The following is a 22094-nucleotide window of genomic DNA, read 5'->3' on the forward strand; positions in this document are numbered from 1 at the left end:
ATGTCGGGCGAATCTCCCGAGGCGCGGGAGAAGAGGCTCGTGGGAACCGTCCAGATACGGATCCTCGAGGCCGCGAACAATGAGGAGAAGCTCAACGATCTGCTAAAGAAGTACATATGCGCTCTCTTGCTGAAGGCCACGAGTGAGCATGCTTCAGTCCGCAATGAGGTGAGAAACCTCCATTTCCCTGTGATTTTCACGAGGCTTACAATCTCCCTAGGTTATTCAATTTGCTGGAAAGCTAAAGACACTGATTCTGCACCCGAGGTATGGCGGTCGCCGTGTTCCGCATGCGCCCGGACGAGCATACTGACAGTGGCGATAGCATCATTTTACCCGTCGAGGCTCTCATAGACCAGTACCAAAAGAACAACTCACCAATCATCCGCGTACTAGATGTTTCTTTTATTCAGCATAGTATTGGCCGCCTGGAAGACTATGATAGGCGCATTCTGTTCGGCAAGGTTGCTCATGGCATCTCATCGCCGAGCCAGGGACCCACGCAGTCATCCATGTTTAATGTTCTCCTAAAGATTATCCCAGACATTCAAATCCCGTCCCGCGGCAGTGAAGGAGACATGGCGTTTAGAGAAGCCAGTGGTCTGTCTGACGATGCCGACGCCTATTTTGTTGCACAGTGGCTGGGCAAGGTTCTTCTCCTGAGAATCCCTGGCGGTTCAAACCCCAGTCGACAAGACTTCGAGAGATTGAATCCAGCCCTCCAGTCAGCGGATCTGGATTTCCTGAAGCCCGAGCAGCGCGATATTGCGCCGGCATACCAGAAGATGCAGGATCTGCGACGGAAGATTGCCCAGCTGTTGGCCAGCGGCGCTTTCAAAGACGAAGAGAGGCTTCTCCCCGCCCTGTCCGCAGCTGCGAGTCCCGACTACCAGGTTTCCCAGGCGGGAGAAGACATCCTGAAGAGAATGACCATCGACTTCGAGAAGGCTTCAATCATAGAGGAGCTGTACAACGCCCATTCCAGGCTTCCTGCGCCGCACCGCATCCGAATCCTGCCTCTCTTGTCAAAATCCAAAATAGCTACTACTATGCACGACAAGATATTGTCTGTCGTCACACTTGATTTCGGCACCGAGACATCTTCAAACGCCCCGACTCACCTCCAAGCAACCGGCGGCCTTGAGCGTACCAGACTTCACAAAGCCCTCTTCTACTTCCTGAACTGGACCGCAACTATTGGTCCTACTCAAGCTCCCTTCACCATCGGATCTAAATTGATCGATATGATGCGGACGTATGTCGAGGAACAGGGTTGGCCCGTGTCTCGAACTTTATCAGGAGACGAGGAGAAGCTTCGCGCCATGGCGTACGACCTCCTCGGTGTCCTCGGCGCGGGAAGTCCAAGTACTGTCCAAGACAAGCTCCATCTTGTCGGCTGGCTCTTTAGATCCCTCTCTGAAGACCCCACTCCGGAGGCAGCTTCCACTATTGAGGGCTCTCTTTCTGGACTGACTAGGAGCTTCGATCCCAAGACAGTCAGCGGTGATGGACGCGGCAGCGGCATGATCAACCTCATATCCCTTTTGCTGCACTACATGAACCTGCCCGAAGACAACCCGGCTGTACGCAGTGCGAGGTTTTCGGCGGTGAAGTGGGCCAACCAGACCATCGCATCGTGGGATGAGCGAGGCAGATGGATCGATATTCTGGCCATCGCGGGCCGCGTTGGTGAACGTACAGAGGTCATCGAAGAAGGCCGCAAGGGGCTGGATCCGTGGACCTACCGGGACAGTGAGGCCCACAAGATGCCGAACTGGGTCTCGCTCTTGACCTACTTCTTTTGCGACAAGATTACGGACGATATCACTAGCACCGAGTGGAGCAACTCGACGCCGCGGAAGCTCGAATTTGACGACATGGCAACAATGCAGAACTTTGAGGGTGAGAAGGTCTTCGCCTACCCCGTCGCAGTGGAATACGTCAAGAGAGCCTTGTTCATCGCGGCACTGCCGGATTTCACCCTTGTACCTGGGTGGGCTGAGCAGCTCGACACCCAAGTGCGGAACGATATCAAGACCCGCGACAAGATCAGGGCTTATCTCCGCTCCGTAAATGAGGAGTACATTGGCCTCCTCATAAAGGTTTGCTTCGACGGAGTCCGTCTTAAGAACAAGGAGGGTGCCAATCCAATTGTCGAGGGGTGTTTGAGGTCAATGGTGGACATTGCATCGCTGGCTCCTGCTGGTCCCATCAACTACGTCGCCGGGTCTGCTCACTTACTAAAGGCATGCACCATGAGCAATAACAGACACATCCGTGCTCTTGCCGGACAAGCGGTTGGAATCCTGTTGCCGCACCCCCTTAACAAGGTGGACTTGGCGATTCCCGAGGCGGTGCCCCATCAGACGAGGAATGAGAACATCCAAAAGTTCTTGAGGGACCTCAAGGTCATGGTCTGGGCATGGGAGAATTCTGTTGGAGTCGCTGCCAATGCCGTCGAAGGTTCGCTGCAGGCATTCGGCCACATCTTCTCTAGAGCCGTGTACTACGGCCTTCCCATCCCGACTGATGTCCATCTGCCGCCCAAGCTTCTTATGGACAAGTCCAGTCATCGCCCCTCACTGGAAGACGCCATTCTCGACTGCTACGCGGAGCTGTGGACCGCCGGCCTCTCGCAGTACATCCCGGACAATGTTAACAACCTCACGGCAGATTACGTGATTGAGAGACTCAGAGAAAAGGCAGCAGCGGGAAGTGACAAGGCTATCTTCGCGCTCGGTCGTCTTGCGCTGGCATTCAATGAGCCCGACGAAGAAGCGTCTCCCGACGACGGCCTATTGTACCCGTCAAGCAAGATCTCAGGCATCGACAGCATCCTGCGCAACCTCTTCGGCCTCCATACAAGACGAGAGACGGAGATCCAGTTCACCGTTGGTGAAGCCATCACTGCGGCCATTGGATGCTGGGATTCAGACTTTGTCAAGTTGTCAATGAATGTTGACAGCTCCGCGGGCCCCTGGAAGAAGACGAAGCGGAGCCAAAGAATCACCGCTGTCCTTGACAAGCTTTTCAAGGATTGCAAAACCACGAAGCCTTCCCTCCTCAAGGCGTCTGGAATCTGGCTTTTCTGCGTCGTTCAGTATTGCGGACATCTTGAGGAGGTGCAGTCTCGACTCCGAGAGGCCCAGACTGCTTTCATGAGGCTGCTGAGTGCACGAGAAGAGTTGGTACAGGAGACTGCTTCTCGCGGACTTTCCTTGGTCTACGAGAAGGGTGACGAAGGGCTGAAGCAAGATCTCGTCAAGGACTTGGTGTCTGCTTTCACCGGAAACAGCACACAGATCAAGGTTGAGGATGAGACGGAGCTTTTCGAGCCTGGCGCGTTGCCCACCGGCGAAGGCAAGTCAGTCACATCCTACAAGGACATTGTCAGTCTTGCGAACGAAGTCGGCGACCAAAGCCTTGTCTACAAGTTCATGTCCCTGGCAACGAATGCCGCCACCTGGTCGACGCGATCCGCCTTCGGCCGCTTCGGTCTCAGCAATATCCTATCCGAGTCCGAGGTCGATCCCAAGCTGTACCCCAAGCTCTTCCGTTACCGTTTCGACCCGAACAGTAACGTCCAGCGATCCATGGATGATATCTGGAAGGCTTTGGTCAAGAACCCTAACGAGACCATCGGCGAGCACTTTGACGCCATCATGCAGGACCTCTTGAAGAACATCCTTGGCAAAGAGTGGCGTGTGCGACAGGCTAGCTGTGGTGCCATCTCCGACCTCATCTCTGGACAGCCCTTCCACAAATACGAGAAGTACTACGCAGAGATTTGGACCGCGGCTCTCAAGGTCCTCGACGACGTCAAGGGCTCTGTCAGAGAGTCGGCGCTGAAGCTGTGCATGGGACTGACCAACACCATCGTCCGACAGCTCGAGGAAGGCGGCTCCTCAACATCGGCGCAGGCCATGCTTAAGCAAGCTCTTCGATTCCTTCTGTCTCCGAGCGGCCTCGAGAGCGGCGTTGACGATGTCAAGATGTTCTCGCTTAAGACCATCCTCGACATCACTAAGAAGGGCGGTCCTAATCTCAAGCCCTTTATCGTAGAATTTATTCCCCCACTGCTTGGTTTGCACAGCACGATAGAGCCCGAACAGATCAACTACGCGTACCAGAAAGTGAGCGAGGACTCGAGAGACCAGATCGACAAGCTGCGAGCTCGCTGGGTCAACCAGTCCCCAATCTCGGAAGCCATCGACAACTGCCTCCGACAACTTGACGGCGAGGGCATGAAGCAGCTTGCCCCCAAGCTTGAGGAAATAATCAAGACGGCCATCGGCATGCCGACCAAGATCGCCTGCGCCAGGTTGATTGGCGATTTGGTTATGCGCCACGCTGTCGACTTCAAGCCTGTCTCTGCAAAGTTTCTGCAAATGATGGAGAAGCAGGCCCTCGACCGCAATGACGAGGTCAGCAAGGGCTACGCACGAGCTGTGGGTTACCTCATGCGTATCGTCCCAGACGCGTCTAAGGAAAGACTCGTAGACAAGTTCACGGAGCTCTACTTTAGCAGCGAAGACGAGGCGCGCCGTGCCAAGGTGTCGGATGTGGTCCTCGGCGTGTCAAAGCTCGCGCCAGACCACTTCAACAGCCTGGCGACCAAGTTCGTGCCCTTCACCTACATGGGCCTGCACGACACGGACGACTACACGCGCAAGTGCTTCGACGAGGTGTGGAACCAGCACGGAGGCAGCTCCCGTACCGTTGCACGATACGTACCTGAGATCGTCAGCTTCATCAAAAGAGGACTGGAGGCGCCGAGATGGAACCTGCAGCACACTGCTTCATTCACAGTCGCGGCCATGGTCAAGGCTGTAGTCAGCTCCAGCGACGCTACCGGCCAGATATCCGAGGCGAATCTCAGGCTCATCTGGCCCGTCTTCGACAAGGCGCTGGCTCTCAAGACGTTCCCCGGCAAGGAGAAGCTGCTGGATTCATACCCGCAGTTCGTAGGCAAGGGGCAAAGCCTTTGGAAGAACGACTCGACCATCGCGGCTCAACAACTGAAGGTTGCCCTGCGGGAGGCGAAGAGGAACAATGAAGAATACCGGCCACATGCATTCAAGGCCCTGTGGCAGTTTGCGGAACAGCGAGAGGACCGGGATCTGCTCGAGGACATCTCCATGATCGTCAGTGGCGCCCTGGATGATATGCTCGACGAGGATAGGATGGACGTCGACAGCTCTGGCGACGCGACCCGGAAGGCGGCCGTCAACGGCATCGAGGCTGTTGCGAGGGGCTATAACCGGCCGCAAATGAAAGAGAACCCGGGTGCTGTTCTCATGAAGGTGTTTGAGCTTCTCAAACAGTACCTGGACAGCCCGAAGTTTGCGGGCATCAAGCGCGAGGTGTGGTACGAGTGCGTGAAGGACCTGATGGAGGCTGCGCCGGCCCCGGAGAGCGCCCCCGCCGATGGCAAGGAAGTTGCGCTTGCGTACCTCAAGAGCCTGGATCCAGAGACCGTCGACAACGGCACGGAATCGCAGCGGTCTATTCGGGCCCTCGCCATCGGGGCGGCGTTCAAGGCCATGCAACGGGGCGTGTTCGGGCCGTCGTTGAAGGACGAGAGGAAGAGCTTTGTTGAGATGGTGAAGAAGGTTCTAGCGGCAGAGAGGTCGTTGGAGGTGCAGAAGCACCTCAAGGAGATCTTGGTCGAGTTGGAGAAATAGAGCAAAGGGGAGAACTGATGGCTTGAGGGGAATGTTGGTCTAGGGTGGCGGCAGGATTGGGAACCGCGGGGTCGAGATACCCCTTCAAACTTGCTTTTGCACACGAAACGACTTTGCTTATAGAATGATTAAAATATCTCTCTACATGGTTTTGTGACTGTACATATCGCCACGTCCGTCTATATGCCTGCTTGTGTCGTCAGGTCATGCCAGCCGCCTATCCTCTTCTCCAATCAAAACCTTATCATGCTAAAATTGACGATAATTTAACGCTACAACTGAAATCAGCCACGAAACATTCAGTTTCAGGAGACAGACCAAGAGGAAGGCGTCTATCAAAGATTAGGGTGTGGTTGGGCTGCTGAAGAACTCATGATGGTAACAGGGTGGGCGAAGTGGCTTGTGAAGCATCAGCCACATATGATCCTGATGGATGGGAACCCGTGTGGCCGTGGCGCACCACGTCGTCGCATTAATGTTCCCCCATTTGTCCGAAAAAGATGGGTCCGAGGTCCGACCGGCGGTTGCGTCACAGAGTTGGCGCCTTCGCGGTGGCACTGGCTTGATGGCAGCACTTGCGCTTTCACCTGCTCATGCGCCGGGACAAGCCAGTCCAGAACCTGTCGCGTACAAGCCTTCCTTGTCCTTTACCCAAAACGAGGCTGCGAACGAAGCCGCCAAATTCTTTTTGATTCGACCACTGCCTTGAAATTTAGTTGACAGGTCAGCCAGACCTCACGCAGCCCACAAACGACCTGCAGCTGCCCCTCGCCTTGTACCGGACTCCAGTACCTTCGGCTGAAGGTGGGGCACAGGTGCCGTCGTCTCTCAGAGCCCCTTCTGCATTTCACGACTCCTCCTCTGACCGCCACAGAAGAAAAAAAATAACTTCTTTCCGCTCGACTTTGTCATTATTCTTCCAGTGAATAAATTACTTACCGATTCCGACATCTAACCGTTGCGACTTCCTGCAGCTTTCGGCAAGCGCAAAACCCTCACCATGGACGAGGACATCTCCAACTTCGTTGCCATCACGGCCGCCAGCGCAGAGGCCGCTCGCGGCTACCTGGAGATGGCAAACAACAACCTCGAGCAGGCTATCCAGCTCTTCTTCGAGAGCCCCGACCTACAACATAGCTTCAACGCCCCCCCGCCCGCGACCTCATCCACCGCGCCCCCAGTGCCCGCAAGCACCCGACCGAATGTTGGACGGCAGGATGAGCGCGGGGTCATTCACATAGACAGTGATGATGATGGCGATACTGCCATGACAGTGGATGATATGGAAGATAACTTCGGACACGATGACTCTGAAATCGCAGCCAACGCCCAGGTGGCGGCCATCGCCCGGAGCGCGCAGGAGGACGAAGACGCCGCCATGGCCAAGAGATTACAGGAGGAACTGTACTCCGAGCGCGGCCCCGGTGGTGGCGGCGGTGCAAGCGGCGGGCAAGACGAAGTCAGGTCGCCTATTGCTAGAACCACGGAGACGCTGGTCGGAGGCTACGACGGCGATGGTGGTGGTATGGATATGGACACGATCATCCGGGCACAGATGAGGCAGAGAGAGGCCGCCAGAGCAGCCAGAGGTACGTATGGTGCTATGCTTTCATTGGGAAAGTCCTGTTACTGACGTATTACGCATCCAGGTGGTGGCAGAAATCCATTCAGCCACAACTTGTCGATTTGGGACGATGACGGCCCAACCCAGCCCCAGGCAACCCCGACGGAAGGTGCTTCCCGCGCTCAGAGGTTGGCAGAGCTTTTCCGCCCTCCGTACGACATCATGTCCCGTTTGGAATGGGATGAGGCGAGACAGGAAGGCAAGGACGAGAAGAAGTGGATTTTGGTCAACCTCCAGGACATGAGCGACTTCACCTGCCAAGCCTTGAACAGGGATATCTGGAAGGACGCAGCGATCCGGCGGCTGCTTGAGGAAAGCTTTATCTTCCTGCAATATGACAAGGATGCCCTGGCAGCACAGCAGTACATTACCTTTTACTTCCACGGCAGCGGGCACGAGAACCCGGACAACTTCCCGCACGTGGCCATCATCGACCCGAGAACAGGAGAGCAGGTCAAGGTTTTTAGTGGAAGGCCGTTCCCCAGCGCCTCCGACTTCCACGCGCAGCTGGCCGAGTTCCTGGACCGTTACAGCCTGGCGGCCAACAGCAAGAACCCGGTGGCCGATCAGGGGACGCAGCGCCCCAAGACAGTTGACGTCGACAGGATGACGGAGGAGGAGATGCTGGAGATGGCGTTGCAGAACAGTCTCGAGTCATCCAAGGCCGGCAGCAGCTCCCAGCCCAAGTCGAGCGTCTTCGACCCCGACGCACTCACCAAGTCGGAGTCGCCCAGCGGAGACAAGGGCAAGGCGCCGGCGGAAGAGGCGGCCGGTGGTGTCACCCCCCCTGCAGAGCCGGCGGCCCCACAGAGCATTTGGGCCAAGATCGCAAGCGACAAGCCGCACACGGAGCCCGAAAACAACCCGGCGACGACGACGCGGATACAGTTCCGACACCCCACGGGGCGTGTCATCCGGCGGTTCAACCTGGACGACTCGGTCAGACGCATCTACGAGTGGCTCAAGGCTTCGCCTTTGGAGGGCAAAGACGGCATCGAGTTTGAGCTGAAGCGTATGCCGCAGGGCCAGGATCTGACGGAGGATCTGGACAAGACCATTCTGGAGGCCGGACTCAAGCAGGGAACGGTGATGATTGAGTTCATTGAGGATTAGAGCCTGCATTTAACCCAGCACGACGATTCAGACGACACACCTGATAAGGGGGGAACAAGGTGCATGATATCACAGAGGCCAGGGCATGGCCAATAGATCCGGGACAGGACAGGCGGGAGAAAGGGTTCCTCGCTGTTTTTCTTCTTGTTTGCTTTTTTCCTTTCTATTTTTCTCGTTTGGGCTTTTCTCATACATACCATGACGGGGGGTGACGGGGCATCGGCTTGATGATGGCAAGGGCAGGCAAGGATGCAGTTCGCCAAAGACAGAGCAGAAGGTGGCGGGCCGGCTTGGGGTGAATCCTCGGACGGACAGCCAAGGTAGAAGCTTGTTACAGAGGCGACATCAATAGACGCGGAATACAAGACAAGCGATGACGACGTTTGCATCGTGACACATTTGACAGGGAGTGAGTGGTATTGACGGAGGCAGTTGACTTCATCGACAGACCGACTGTCCCAGGCCTCTGGGCTAGTCCGGTGTCACCGTTGGTCACAGGCCAAAGAAATAAAGGTGAGGGTCTTCACCTGAGAAGGTGCGGGCGTTTCACCTCGGTGGCTAGTTCACGTCGGTCGACGGCGCGTCCAAATGGCCAATCAAGTGGGGATGCCGGACGGGTTCCTGGACGGGACGTGTCACCGCCGATGAGAGATGTAGGGAGGATGATTGGATGGCGATGATGCTGAGAGGCGGGACTCTCGGTCAACCAGGAGTACCGGTATCTAGGCATCTGGGGTGGCTGATGGGCATTGAATTGGGTTTCTGTACCTAGTCTAGTGTACGTGTAAATAGAGTGAGACTGTCTATCTGCCTCACTGGGCCGAACTGACCATTTTTCCCAGGTGCAGAGCAGACGAACAGGGGATTGGTGGTCCGTGCATCGACGTCGCGGGCGTCATTGGTGGCTACGGCTCGCTTACAAAATCAATTGTTTTGGGTGCTGGAGGACGCTGACGTTTTACTGGACAGGGGAGGGAGGGGGAGGGGGCGATGAGGGGGAAAGTTGACATCAACAGCGGTGGTTGCTGGTGAACCGACCCCTCGGCAGCCATTTCGCGTCATGGCATAAACATTGGGGGGGGCCAATCGAATCGCACCACACGCGGCTAATGAAAATAAGGTGAAAGCAAAGCACTCCGTGTACGGGCAAGACTTGCGGGGGGGGAAAGAGATAGGTGAGAGAGAGGTGAGGCATATCACAGTCAGTGACAGGACGGAGCAAGCCACAGCCGGGACAGACTGACTGACAGGCTCAAGAACGGAAAACAGAAGAACAAGCAAAATAGTCATGATATCCAGGACGACGGAGACGGCAACAGCCACGCCGAAGCCGCCGCTTTCTCGCTTTCTTTGTGCCCCTCTCTCTCTCTCTCCCTTTGCCCCCCCTCCATCGTCTTGTCCAGGTTGAGGCTGGCTTGGTCGGGTCTGTCTGTCTTTGATTACCCCACACTCTGCCTCGTGTGTGTTCCTGTGCCGGTGCGTCTTATCGTCTGAGTAAACTTTGGTTAGCCCGAGCAGGAGCAGGCGCCAACATCCATCATCCCGTCCCCAGATCTTGCCTGGATCCAGTCATCCAAGTCCAGTCTTGTCCTATTCTATCCCATCCTTTCCAGTCCGGCCCAGCTCATCTCGTCTCATCTCATCGACCCGAAGCCGTGCCCAACGCCAACCAAACCAAGCTAGCTAGCTGCCGACGGCCAGGCGGCTGTTGTCACTTGCACCCAGCTACCTATCCCAATCCGACTCGACTCGACTCGACCCTCCGCGGCGCTTTCTTTTTCTTTGCCCTCATCCCCTTTCCTGCCTCGATTCTTTATTGCTTGCACGACGGCCCTTTGCTTGTTTTGCTCATGGCCATTACTCCGCCTAGGCATTGACATTCTCCCGCCTGCGTAAACCTGCGAGGAACGTGAATTACAGCGGCCCGCTACAGTGTCTCGCCGGCCTCTGGAACTTTTTTTTTTTTTTTGGTGTGTTTTGCTTCTGCCCCTTGAAGAAAGGAGAGACACCCACGACGATACGATACGTACGACCGATGCCGCCCGCCCCGTGACCTAATTGAACCGCCGTTAGGCCCAGACGACAACCTTGCCTTAGCACCGAGCTGACTTTGTCTTCCAGATCGCCTTCTTTCTCCAGTTCTGCTCCGTCGCCTTGGTCCGTCCGCCGCCCACAATTCAGCTTGACGATAGCCGCATCCGTCGTCCCCCACCGCCTCGCTCCGCTTCGCCTTACCTCAACTCCGGGATCCCCTCTTCAACCGTCCTGCCCGCTCCCACCCACGTCCCAAACACGAGAAGAAGCAGAGTCCCTGGCCCCTCTAGCCAATTTCCTCAGCGATTCGCGCCCGAAAGCACATTCGACTGACCGCCTTCCTACCCGACGCGAGCCCACCCACACGATTGCAAGTCGCCGAACGGCATCCCGCCCACGCGCAAACCCCACCGACTTCGCCATTGCGCCGCATCACGCACCCCCAAGCCACGTCCCGAGCTCTGTCGCGCAACCTTGGAACCCCTTCCCCCCGGCCCCGTGCGTCGCCAGACCGCAATCATGGGAGGTCGCGATAGGGACATTGAGGATGGCAACGAGGCGCTTGACCCCGAGCTGCTCTACACCAAGGAGTACTGCATCGGTATGCGCCGTTCCCGTGCCCGAGACGGCATCTCGCTAACACGCAGGACGTCCTAGGCGGAGGAAGCTTTGGCAAGGTCTACAAGGGGTAAGAGCCCCCCTTTCCCGGGTCGGATCGTGAGCCCTTCTCGTGAGCCCGAACAGAGAGACTGACTGTCGCATTGTCCAGAGTCGACAAGCGCACCGGCCATGCCGTCGCAATCAAGATCATAGACATCGAGAGCGCCGAGGACGAGGTCGAAGACATCATCCAGGAGATCGCCATCCTGTCCGAGCTGCAGTCGCCCTACGTCACCAAATACTACGGCTCGTATGCCAAGGGGGCCGAGCTATGGATCGTCATGGAGTTCTGCTCCGGAGGGAGCTGCGCCGACCTGATGAAGCCCGGCTTGATTGGCGAGGACTACATCGCCATCATCATCCGCGAGCTGCTGCTCGGCCTCGACTACTTGCACTCGGACAAGAAGCTGCACCGAGACGTCAAGGGTAAGTAAACTAACGCCATGCGCCGGCGCCCGCAGCCACCCATTAAAGGGAAAGCTAACACGCATCGACCAGCTGCCAATGTGCTCCTGAGCTCCAATGGCCAAGTCAAGCTCGCCGACTTTGGCGTCTCAGGCCAGCTCTCGGCCACCATGACCAAGAAGAACACCTTTGTTGGCACCCCCTTCTGGATGGCGCCCGAGGTTATTAAGCAATCGGGCTATGACCACAAGGCCGATGTCTGGTCGCTCGGCATCACGGCACTGGAGCTCGCCAACGGCGAGCCCCCCTATGCGGACATCCACCCCATGAAGGTCCTGTTCCTGATCCCCAAGAACCCGCCGCCGCGGCTCGAGGGCAACTTCACAAAGGCATTCAAGGACTTCATCGAGGTGTGCCTGCAGAGGGACCCCAAGGACCGGCCCACGGCCAAGGACCTGCTGAAGCACCCCTTTATACGGCGCGCGAAGAAGACGAGCTATCTAACCGAGCTAATTGAGCGACACTCCCGGTGGGCCGCGACTCACAAGGGTGACGACGACGAGAGTGATCAAGGGGGCGAGGAGTACTACGAGCGCCAGCGGGTAGACGAGGATATGTGGGACTTTGGCACCGTGAGGCTCGTGGGCGACCGAGGCGGTGTCGTTGGCCGGCCGGGGCTCGGCGCCCTGGACGAATCTGCCACCAACGCGAGAGCGGCCAGGTCAATGGAGAACTCGGACGACTATGGCGAGCGGTCGAGAGACAACAGCCCGACAAAGCTCCGCGACTTTGGCCGCGATCTTGCCATTGCCTCAGACACCCTCAAGGCGGCTAGCGCCAACACGGGAACCTCCCGACAAGCCTCGCCGCAGCGGAAGCCAGTCCCGACAGCCGCGGCCCAGTCGCCGGCCAAGGTGCCTCTCCCATTGTCGCCAGAGAAGATGATGATGCAGCGAGGGCCAGAGACGCCGCGGCCCTTTTCAAGGCTGATCCCGCCTGCCGTCCCTGTCAGTCAATCTCCGGACTACGACCGAGAGTTGCAGGCTCAGTTGCAGAGAGACCTTGGCCTGCTAAGTCTGGGCCCCGTGATCCAGCCCGTCGAACTGCAGAACCAGGAAACAACGCCGCGACCCCCACCTCACGGGCCGCGGCCCAATTACACCAGCAACAGCAACAGCAAGATTGCGCCCATATCGCTCCCGGAGATCCCGCCGTACCGCGGCAGCCCGCAGCAGGCATCGCAGCAAGCGCCGTTTAGGATACCGAGCCAATCGACAAGCGGGCAATATCGCCAGCCCTCGGGTCAGGTGGTGCCTCCTCCTCCGCCGGCCAGGGCGCACGCGCTGCCGTCAAAGACGCAGACGCCTACTCCCGAACCCGCGGCTCCCTCCTCCTTCCCCGCGCCCGCGCCATCCAACCCGAACGGGGAGCTGGATGCCCTCAACGACGTGATCTTCCCTGCGCTGGAGGAGGCGCTGAAGAGGAGGCAAATTAGACTGCAGCAGGCCTTCCGGCCCCAGCAGGCCCCGCCAAGCCATGCGGCCATGAACCAGGTGACTCCCAAACAGCAACGAGCGGAGGCGTCACACGAGAAGCTGCGCAAGCTCGTATATAAGCTCGCTCATGTATGCAAGGAGATTGACCACTATGACAAGGCGGAGCCCGTGGGCATGGGAAGGGACGTAGGCACCTTCCTGGAAGGACTTTTGGAGGAAATCCTCGTCAGGGTTGAACCCCTCGACGAGGAGGAAGCTGTGGCATGAACCGTCTGATGGTCTTGGCGGATATGTATGTGCATGTGTGAGCGAAGCGGGACGAAGGCAGGGGGAAATGCATGGTGGGGCCAACGAGCATATGCTACGATTGCTCGACTCGCCGCTGGCACGAGTGACCGGCGAGGTGGGATGGAAGATGGGAACAACGAATATTGCGAGCCCCGTCGATGACACACGACGACAAAATGGCGTTTTGGAGGATACTATCGGTACATATGCACAAAGATTACACACGAAAGGCATTAGCTTGTTGGAATGAAAAGAAGACGACACGGTACGAGACGGAGTCTTGGCCCACGTCTGACGTTCTCAGACTGGGAGGAAACAACCGGTTGCGAGTTTGGGGTTTGAGGGATGGGGAGAGGGACCGGTTCAAGACGGGGGGGGTGGGTTGTTATTTTCCTTCTTGTTCCCTTATTCCCTTTGTTCACTTTTTTATTTATTTCACTTATGTATTATACCCAGCATCTACCAAGAATAGAGTACGTGCTCGTTCTCTCGAGACCTGGGCGACCCCCGGAGCAACCGATGCAGGGCTGAGGATCATGGGGGAGAAGCGATGCCGTATTCGCCTCTCTTTTCTTTTCCTTTTTTTTTTTCTGCCCAGTAGCAGTTCCCGTTCCTCATCTAGGGGGACCTAGGGACCGGTTTCCACTCGCCAGATTCAGCCTGGAGGCCCCGCGGGATATTCGATGCCAAGCGGCCAGGGACTCTGCGGCGTGCGGTCTAGACGCAGGCAGCGGCCCTGCAGGGCCGTTATCATGCCGTAAGCGAACCTTGGCCGGCAGCAGCCTGGGAGAACGCTCGCTCTTTTTTCGACCGTTTGGGAGGCTTAGGGGGACTGGGGGGGGGAAGTTATACTATGTATGTGGTGTATGTGTGGTGGTGTTGACATGACTCTGTCTACGACACACCCCTGCCCGGGTCTGAGGCCGAAATCGATCGAATGGAGGCACAACCGCATGCCAGCTAGGTGTGCAGAGTGGTAGTAACAGCGGCAGACAACCTGAAACCAGACGCGCGCGTGGGGCGGGTGCTGGGCATGGCGCTCACACATACACACTTTCAGCTCAGAGATGCGAGTCATGGACGGGACCCCTGGAGGGGCGGGCCACCCGCACCGCATTGGCGCCGGCTGGCCTTGTTGGGCGGAAAAGCGAGGGAAAAAAAAGGCACCATGGTAAGGGTAGGTAGTGAAATAGGGCACCGCAGGCCTGTTTTTCCCGCCATTACACTACCTGCGTGCCATGGTACCGGCTACGCCATGAGAGCTAAGCCGCACTCGATCCATGACCCCTGGGCATACCAGCCAAAAGGCGCCCCCCTCCCCCCAGAGGGCCTTTGGACGAGTCAACTGCGCACATAGTTGGGACGCTGGGCGCTGCAGGATGAGGAGCAAGGCTTGGCCCTGGGGACCGTGGATCCCCCCTCTGGCCTTTCGTCTTCCCGGCGTACATTGCCCTCCTTCAGCCTGTCCCTCTCCCCTACATGGTGGTCCATATCAGTTGAGTCAAGGCCGGCTCGGCGTTCTGCCGGCGAGACGTCCCGTTCGTGGAGAGAGGAAGGGGGGGAGGGCCAGGTTGTAAAGTTGCGACTGGGTTGCCCCCTTCCCTCAACCTCTCTGGGAGTGGCAGAGGCTGCCTTGGCCCTGATAGAGTGATCCTGTCATGGGGGGAGGGGGGGTTTGGGATATGTGAAGTTTCTCATAAGGAAAGGCAGCGCCGCCGTTCCGCCGGCCGTTTGGGAGGTTTTTGAACCTTCTTTGCAACTCTTCTCGCTCTTTTTGGCCCGTCCTACTCGCCTGCCTGCCCCTTTGACATCGTGGGCTAATGGAACGAAGAGAATACAACGTGTTGATTACGTTTTTTTGACCTGCTTGGGTATATCACGACCCAACCGCTTACACACAAAACCTGTTCAGCAACACGGAGAGAGGGAAAGAAGGGAAACGGCACCTCACCCCATTTACACTCTTTTGGTTCTTCTGACCACGCTTTTTTTTTCTTTCTTCTCCGTTTTCTTGCTTCTTCATTTACTACCTTCTTGCAAAAAGGTAATCTTAATCCTACGGGAGAGGATCGAGAGCTTCTTTTCTTGCCTGCTATTGCTACCGCTGCTACCTACCACTGGGACATTCTTCACAACCGTCTGTTCTTTTTAAAGTCGTCGTTTCGAATTTGCTTGAAAAGGGAAGAGATAAGAGCCGGTACTGCCTCGAAGACGTTGCATACAATACCCACCCAATATCTTATTACCAGGGACGTCATATTGGCCGCCTCCTCCTACTCCTCCCATTCGACCAATCTCATCATCATCTCATAATCACTTATACTCGCCTTCCCTCTCCACCCCTTCATCCCAGACACTGAAGCATTGTTTTGGGGGCCGACCATCGATCTCGTCTTTCGTCACCACCCTTCTCACACGACCGGTCGACCATTTGGTTCCGGCGACGACTGTGACGGACGGCCACACGCAAAGAGACTGGTTCTCGACTACCGCCAACGGAACGGACGTGTTTGGTCTAAGTCCCGACTCATCCGAATCTCAGTCCGGCCTTTTCCCGAGAACAATCCTCGACGACGACGGCAAAACGACGACGAACGGCGTGTAAACCACAGGCAACCCAGCCACGATGAGGTCACATGCGACGACGATGGCGACGAGGGCGGTGCTGTTCCTGCTGCTCGGCAGCAGCGGCTTCGCGGCCGGCGCGCGCGCGGCGGCGAACCTGTGCTTCTTCCCCGGCGGCGTGCAGGCCCTCGACGTGCCGTGCGACCCCAAGGCCGAGGTCAGCATGTGCTGCGGCAGCGTCAACGCCTGCCTGAGCAACGGCCTGTGCAAGCTCGAGGACACGTCCAACAACACGGGCATCGCGTACGCCCGCGGCACGTGTTCGGACCCGACGTGGCAGAGCCCGATTTGCCCGCAGAACTGCGTCCTGAGTGAGTAACCAATCTCGTTGCCTGCCCTCTTTTTTCATCTTCTTTTTGGGAGTGTTGTATTTGGGGAGGGGAGTGTTTAGTGTTATTGGGTGTCTTGGGCAGCGAACGGCCCCTCCTCGTTCCAATAAGGGAGGGGGGCATCGGAAACATAAAGACTGACAAGCCGGTAAAATAGACCCCGACACGAGGAAGAACAACACGGCGTACGACTTTAGGTTCAACGGCGTGCAGGTGTGGCAGTGCGACAGCCAGGGGTTCGGGGTGCCGGGCAAGTTCTGCTGCGAGTCGGCGGCGGAGAAGACGCGGTGCTGCAGCACGCCGGCGGCGGTCTTCGGGCCGCTGATCGCCGCGACGCCGGGCAACGCGCTGGCGGTGCAGACGGTCAACACGGGGGGCAGCGCGACGGCGACGGCGACGGCGTCGGGCTCGCGCGGGGCCGGGTCGTCGGCGGTGACGGGGACGCCGTCGGACCTGGTGCCGTCGCAGCAGACGCCCGAGATCACGGCCGTGCCGACCATGACGAGCAAGATCCCCGCGACGCCCGCCAGCGCGGACGCGGGCCAGTCCGCCACCGGCGGGGCGGCGGACGACAGCAGCAGCGGCGACGACTCCTCCGGGCAGAAGGGGCTGGGGAACGTCGCGGTGGTGGGCATGGGCGTCGGAGCGAGCGTCGGCGGCGCGCTGCTCGTCGCCGTGGGCGTCATGTGGTACCTGAGGAAGGAGCGGAGGCAGAGGGGGCCCGTGGAGCTCGATGGATCCAGCGTCCACGGCGGGGGGTTCGTAGGCGGCGCCGGTGGCGTCGGCGGCGGCAGCGATATATCAAGGCCGGACACCGGGCGGATCGCGTACGGGGGCATGAACCTCGGCAACGGCACGGGCACGGTCAGCTCGATGGGGACGGGGACGTACGGCGCGGCGGGGACGATGAGGAGGACGAGCAGCGAGTGGGACGGGAGCCCGGGGGGCTTCGGGGGCAACTACCAGATGGCCGAGATTGACGGCAAAGAGACGCTCATTGTCGAGGCGCCGCAGGGGAGGAAGAAGAGCCTGTACGAGCTGCCGTAGCGCGGCGGCAAGGCGTCTGGAGCGTTTGGGGTGGTGGTGAGGAGGGCCGTCGAGAAGGGACTCGGAGAAGGGGGAGAGACGCCATGGCGTGAGACGGCGCATGTATACACAGAAGAAAAAAAACAGGGGGAGGTGTATGTGATTGGGAAGATACCTTTCAACTTGGATAGCGGGACGTTCTTTTCTTTTTTTTTCTTACATTTTACTTTATGGTTTATGAGAATCTACTTCTACCACCTTTTCTCACTTGGTGTGCGGCTTTTTTTCTATACGGCTCTACTGATGATTCGATGTGAGAATGGCACGAGTTTGGTTTGGTCCGAGCCCCGGGGGTTGTGTTGGATGTCAACGGGCTAATGATTCACGTATTTGAACATTATTCTGCACATCACCGTTGGCAAGAGCACATCGTCCAAGAAACTCATCCGTTAAGATGACTGAACGGCCGGTCCATCGTGGCGTCTGTCACGGACACGGTGGGTGGAGTGATAGAGTGCTACCGGCACCTTGGATCCGGGTACGCAACCGGCCGACCGGATCAGCGACTCGCCCAAACATTTACAAAAGTCCACGAATGGGGTGCCGCCCCTCCGCCCCTCGTCGAAAAAGAAAAAGAGAACCCACGTGCGGCGCCTTATGGGTTTTCTTCTGTTCTGGCTTCCTGGGTATGTAGTATCTTGGACGGGGGGGCGAGGGGACGGTAGAATCGGGTACGCCTTTGCCGAGTGCCTCACGATAGGTAATGATCGCCAGGGGAGGGTCCTCTGCGGCTCTTCGTGCTGCAGCTTGACGTTGCCCGACCTCGATCGGCAGCTCGAGTTCTGGCGGGCAGAGAACCCCGGGGGTTTCCCGCGTGGTTCCGGTCGATTCTCGCGTTGCCCTCCCCGCTGGGGTCCGCTTCTCCACGAGAGACGCGGGAGGAATGGAGGGAATGCCTTGGTTTATTTCCCCATCGGAAAGGGCCGATCTTTACCCCCTTCGTGGATCGGATACGGTGTATTTTTTGCCGCGGGGATGGGGAACGGCATCATCATGGGGATGGTGTTTGGCATAAGAGATCCTATGTCATCCGGTGGCGAGCATTGGGGATCAGAGGAATTACCGTGCAACATCTCGTCAACATTCTGGTAGCAGCTGTCATGTGTGGGTGGGTGAAGTGTGAGTGGGCGACGTCGTGACTGAGCCCGGTGTCCAAGATGTGGATGTCGTTGCTCTGGTCCCGTCTGTGCAACGCAGGGGTGCAGGGGATGGCACGGAAATAGAGTTTGCCGCGACGTCTCATCAGGTGTTATTGTCGATGGAAGAGCGATAGCGTAGGACAAGACGCAGAGCTGGCCCCTCTCGCTGCCTAATTGGTGCGTTTCCGACAGATTGAGTGTGGGATGGCCGAGGGTGGTTTCTGAAATGGGGGCCATGGGAGAAATCTTGGAAGAAAGGAACGAGAAGTCATAAAGATGGGCCAGTGTTGCGTTTGGATGACTTCACATTTGTATCGAGGCGGCCAAAGACCCGATAGGTGAGAAAGCTATTGTTGTACAGTGCCTACCAAAAAGTCTGAAAACACCACCCAATTGCGCGCCACGAGTGGTGCTTTCAGATTTTCTGGTGGGCACCGTAGTGTAGATGGAGGGGACGGGAGGACACGGGAAAGTTTGATTTGGCAGATTGTTTTGACAGGTGATGAAGTTCGGGCGATGCCTTTGGGGGCAGTGTGCGGGAGCCCGATTGGGAAGAGCCGGGAGGGAGACGAGATGAATGGCGAAGCGTGTTTCCCACCATCACTGAAACTTGTCGAGATCTCACACTTCTGTGGAAAGATTCGCATGGGCGGGAATGAGGCAGGAGTGATGTGCAGCCGCGCTGGAATGGCTCGGATTCGAAGCGACAGCGAAGTTGACGATCTCCTTCGCGTCGACGATAGCAGATGGGCCATTATAGGGTGGTATATGGAGCATTCTATGATACGGATTTGCGATCCATCGACAAGATTCGCAACGGCAAGAGTCCGAAGTGGCTTCAGCTGTGGCTGGGGGTCATTGCCGCGCCCCCTTGACAAAGGCACCCCCGGAAGAGCACCCGGGATCACCCCGCCTGGTTCGGGACCAAGGCGACGGGGGTCGGCCTTGCATCGGCTCGGGTAAAGATAGCACTCGCCGGCCCCCCCGTATCGTCTCATGGCCTACCAAACAATGCATATTGCCGACGAGATGGGCGTTTCTTGTACGGGTTTGGGGGCCGATCTGCTGTTTCTTGCTCCAGGCATTTTTGCCCTCAGAAATGCGCTTTGCTACATAGTTATGCGGGGGTTCCTGTTCGTGCTGCGTGCGCCTTTGCCGGGAGCGTAGATCGGGAAAAGTTGGGATGATACGCCATTATTGCACACACATAACCCTTAAAAAGCCGGCAGGCATGAAAGTCCTGGCTCGCTCCAACCGCCTTCTTGTTTCGCAGATTGGTCATTGAATAGGGGGCAATCACGAGGTTTCTTGCTCGGAGAGGCCGTCGACAAAGTTCTCTGGTTGCGTGTCCACGCGTTCTGGGAATATTGTCCCGGCATATGGCAATTATCAGCCGATGGGAATACCATGATACCGACAGAATACGCGACTCCTTAGATAAGCGGCCTTGAGCAACGGCTTTAACACCAAGGCCTGGCCGAAATGAGTCTCTAGAAGCCGTATACCCATTTAGATGAGATTCTGAAGCTAAAGTCTACAATATCCCAAGTAATAGCAGGGGGGTCTTAACGACATGAATGCGCGTGTCCAAACCTCTGCCGATGTTATATGCCTATTAATACGAGCGTTTCAACCAAAACGGCCGTGCAAAGTGCCTGGTGGACGTTGTTGGGGGTTCCTGGGCAGAGAAAAATGTCCCGAAAACGAACTTAGTGAACGCTGTTCATAATAATACACAGAACATCGATATTAGTGCATATGGTAACCTGTTTCTAGGATATAATCTCTCCTTATAAGGCTAGATTCAGTTCATCCGTGATTATCCTTGGGGAGCGATGCGGGGGGGATTAATGGTATAATACTCGGGACTATTTCACGGTCTGAACCGGCTGCGGCGAGGTCTCCGTCGCTTTACTTTGCAAGTGCCAAATTATAACACACAGTGGACATGGACGGCGACTTTATCGCCTGGCCTGAATATAAGTGAAACATTCTGCGGTACTGGCCCGGTCCATTCAGAGCAAGGCGCTGTGTTGTGATGATCTCCTCTCGGCCCTACGAAGGCCAGAGAGGCGGGAGGATTTCTGTCACTGTTTCAGCAAGGGATGATCAAGTATCTTTCGTGACCCAAAGTTCATTAGCGGGGAGATGGAACCTAGAGAAAACTCAAGCATTATCAAAGAGGTGTAAGTCCAGCGAGAGAAGGGTCGAAGTTGAAGACGTTGTTAAGAGCAACGGTGATGGCACCTGCGTTAGTTATATCCGGGATCCTCATGGCTATCGGGACGAGTAGGATCGCAATGGGACTGACGAAGATGCCAATGACCAATTTAAGCCATCGTCGTATGCAGCGCAGCAAGCATTAAGGCCACTGGGATGGATCTAGAAAGTCGAGGGAAGAGTTACGGAACACTCCTTCCTAACTGAACCCTTCGAACAGTTTGAGACCCGTCAATCATTTCTGTCACCTTGGTGAGGAGAGGTCCCTACGCTTGGAAATCGAGAATCTGACTTGGTGACATGATCTCAAGTAGTAGGGTTGCAGGCAGTAGAAGGTGATCAGTACAGATGAGACAGCAGCTGTCAGGTATTACGCACCAATGCTGATCAGAATTCTTCGGGAGAGGTAGTTCAAAGCTGCTTTGTTGAATAACCAATCGAGGTCATATATACGCGACTGAAATGTCCCGGCCAGTGTGTGAAAAGCCTTGGCAGGACTCACAAAGGTTTAGCCCGGCTGTTTGGTAACAAATCCCAAGGTTCCTCTCGAGACGCCGACTTACAACACGCTACTTTTGACTTCCACTACGCGACTCGCCTTGACTTCCTACCACCGTATGATCTCCTTATGGCAATTAGTCGAAAACTAGCGCCAGAGTACATGCATGAACAATACTGCCGTATTCGCGTTTAAAGTTGTGTGGTCTGTAATGTTATACTTCATGGTTGAAGTATAACTAACTACCGTCGTTTCAACCACGGAGTGCTGATTTCACTCGTAACGGCTCGCGATCGTTCAAGCTAAAATACACGGGTTAAGAAAATGGGGCAGGGAGTTAATGTGTCTGTTAATATGTTTAATAATCAGAACGGCAAAGATGTTCGATGCTTAGTGTGACTATCTCCCTTGAAGCTACAAGATGTCCTCGGAAACCTTTTTGTTCGTATCAACAATGGCACACGGCTGTGGGTTAGCGTGCATGTAGTCTCTCAAATTTCATGAGTAATATTTTCCGTCGTGGAAACAAAAACCTGAGCTACAAACCAATTGCTCCAAGTCGCGACCAAGTCTTCCATAACCCAAGGGCGGGTGCGCTTTATCCCTTCGGCTTCCTGGAGAAGTGGACCTAAGACAGCTCAATAAACTACAGAGAAAATACATACGTAAAGAGATGGCACAAGATTGAAAACAGTTGCGAAGAAGATGTTGCAAATATGAGTAGGAAGGCAAAAAGAGAAAAATGAAAGGGACGAGACTCGAACTCGCGCGGGTTGCCCCACCAGGAAACAGATGTTAAGCTGACCTTAACCTGGCGCCATAACCAACTCGGCCACCCTTCCAATTTGTGATGCCTACAATGCATAAAATTAGCACTATGATCTTGGGAACT

The 22094-nt window shown here is 56.5% G+C and overlaps 3 protein-coding genes across 3 annotated transcripts; all 3 read left to right on the forward strand.

Annotated features, from left to right (window-relative positions):
* Positions 1 to 5684, forward strand: EsH8_VI_000139 (proteasome stabiliser-domain-containing protein; the record flags this gene model as incomplete). Its single annotated transcript, XM_083271392.1, has 3 exons — positions 1 to 168; positions 221 to 267; positions 326 to 5684. 3 exons carry the CDS (start codon positions 1 to 3, stop codon positions 5682 to 5684), a joined length of 5574 nt encoding a protein of 1857 aa, XP_083126566.1.
* A 1000-nt stretch (positions 5685 to 6684) lies between these two features.
* On the forward strand, positions 6685 to 8421 carry EsH8_VI_000140 (DNA protein crosslink repair co-factor UBX5; the record flags this gene model as incomplete). Its single annotated transcript, XM_083271393.1, has 2 exons — positions 6685 to 7273; positions 7334 to 8421. The coding sequence occupies 2 exons, from the start codon at positions 6685 to 6687 to the stop codon at positions 8419 to 8421; spliced, it is 1677 nt and encodes a 558-aa protein (XP_083126567.1).
* Positions 8422 to 15930: 7509 nt separating this feature from the next.
* On the forward strand, positions 15931 to 17305 carry EsH8_VI_000141 (uncharacterized protein; the record flags this gene model as incomplete). The annotated part of the gene is made up of 2 exons (XM_083271394.1): positions 15931 to 16240; positions 16416 to 17305. 2 exons carry the CDS (start codon positions 15931 to 15933, stop codon positions 17303 to 17305), a joined length of 1200 nt encoding a protein of 399 aa, XP_083126568.1.
* Positions 17306 to 22094: the final 4789 nt, after the last annotated feature.

Source organism: Colletotrichum jinshuiense, chromosome 6 (genome assembly GCF_051148585.1).
Source record: "Colletotrichum jinshuiense chromosome 6, complete sequence".
NCBI lineage: Eukaryota > Fungi > Ascomycota > Sordariomycetes > Glomerellales > Glomerellaceae > Colletotrichum > Colletotrichum jinshuiense.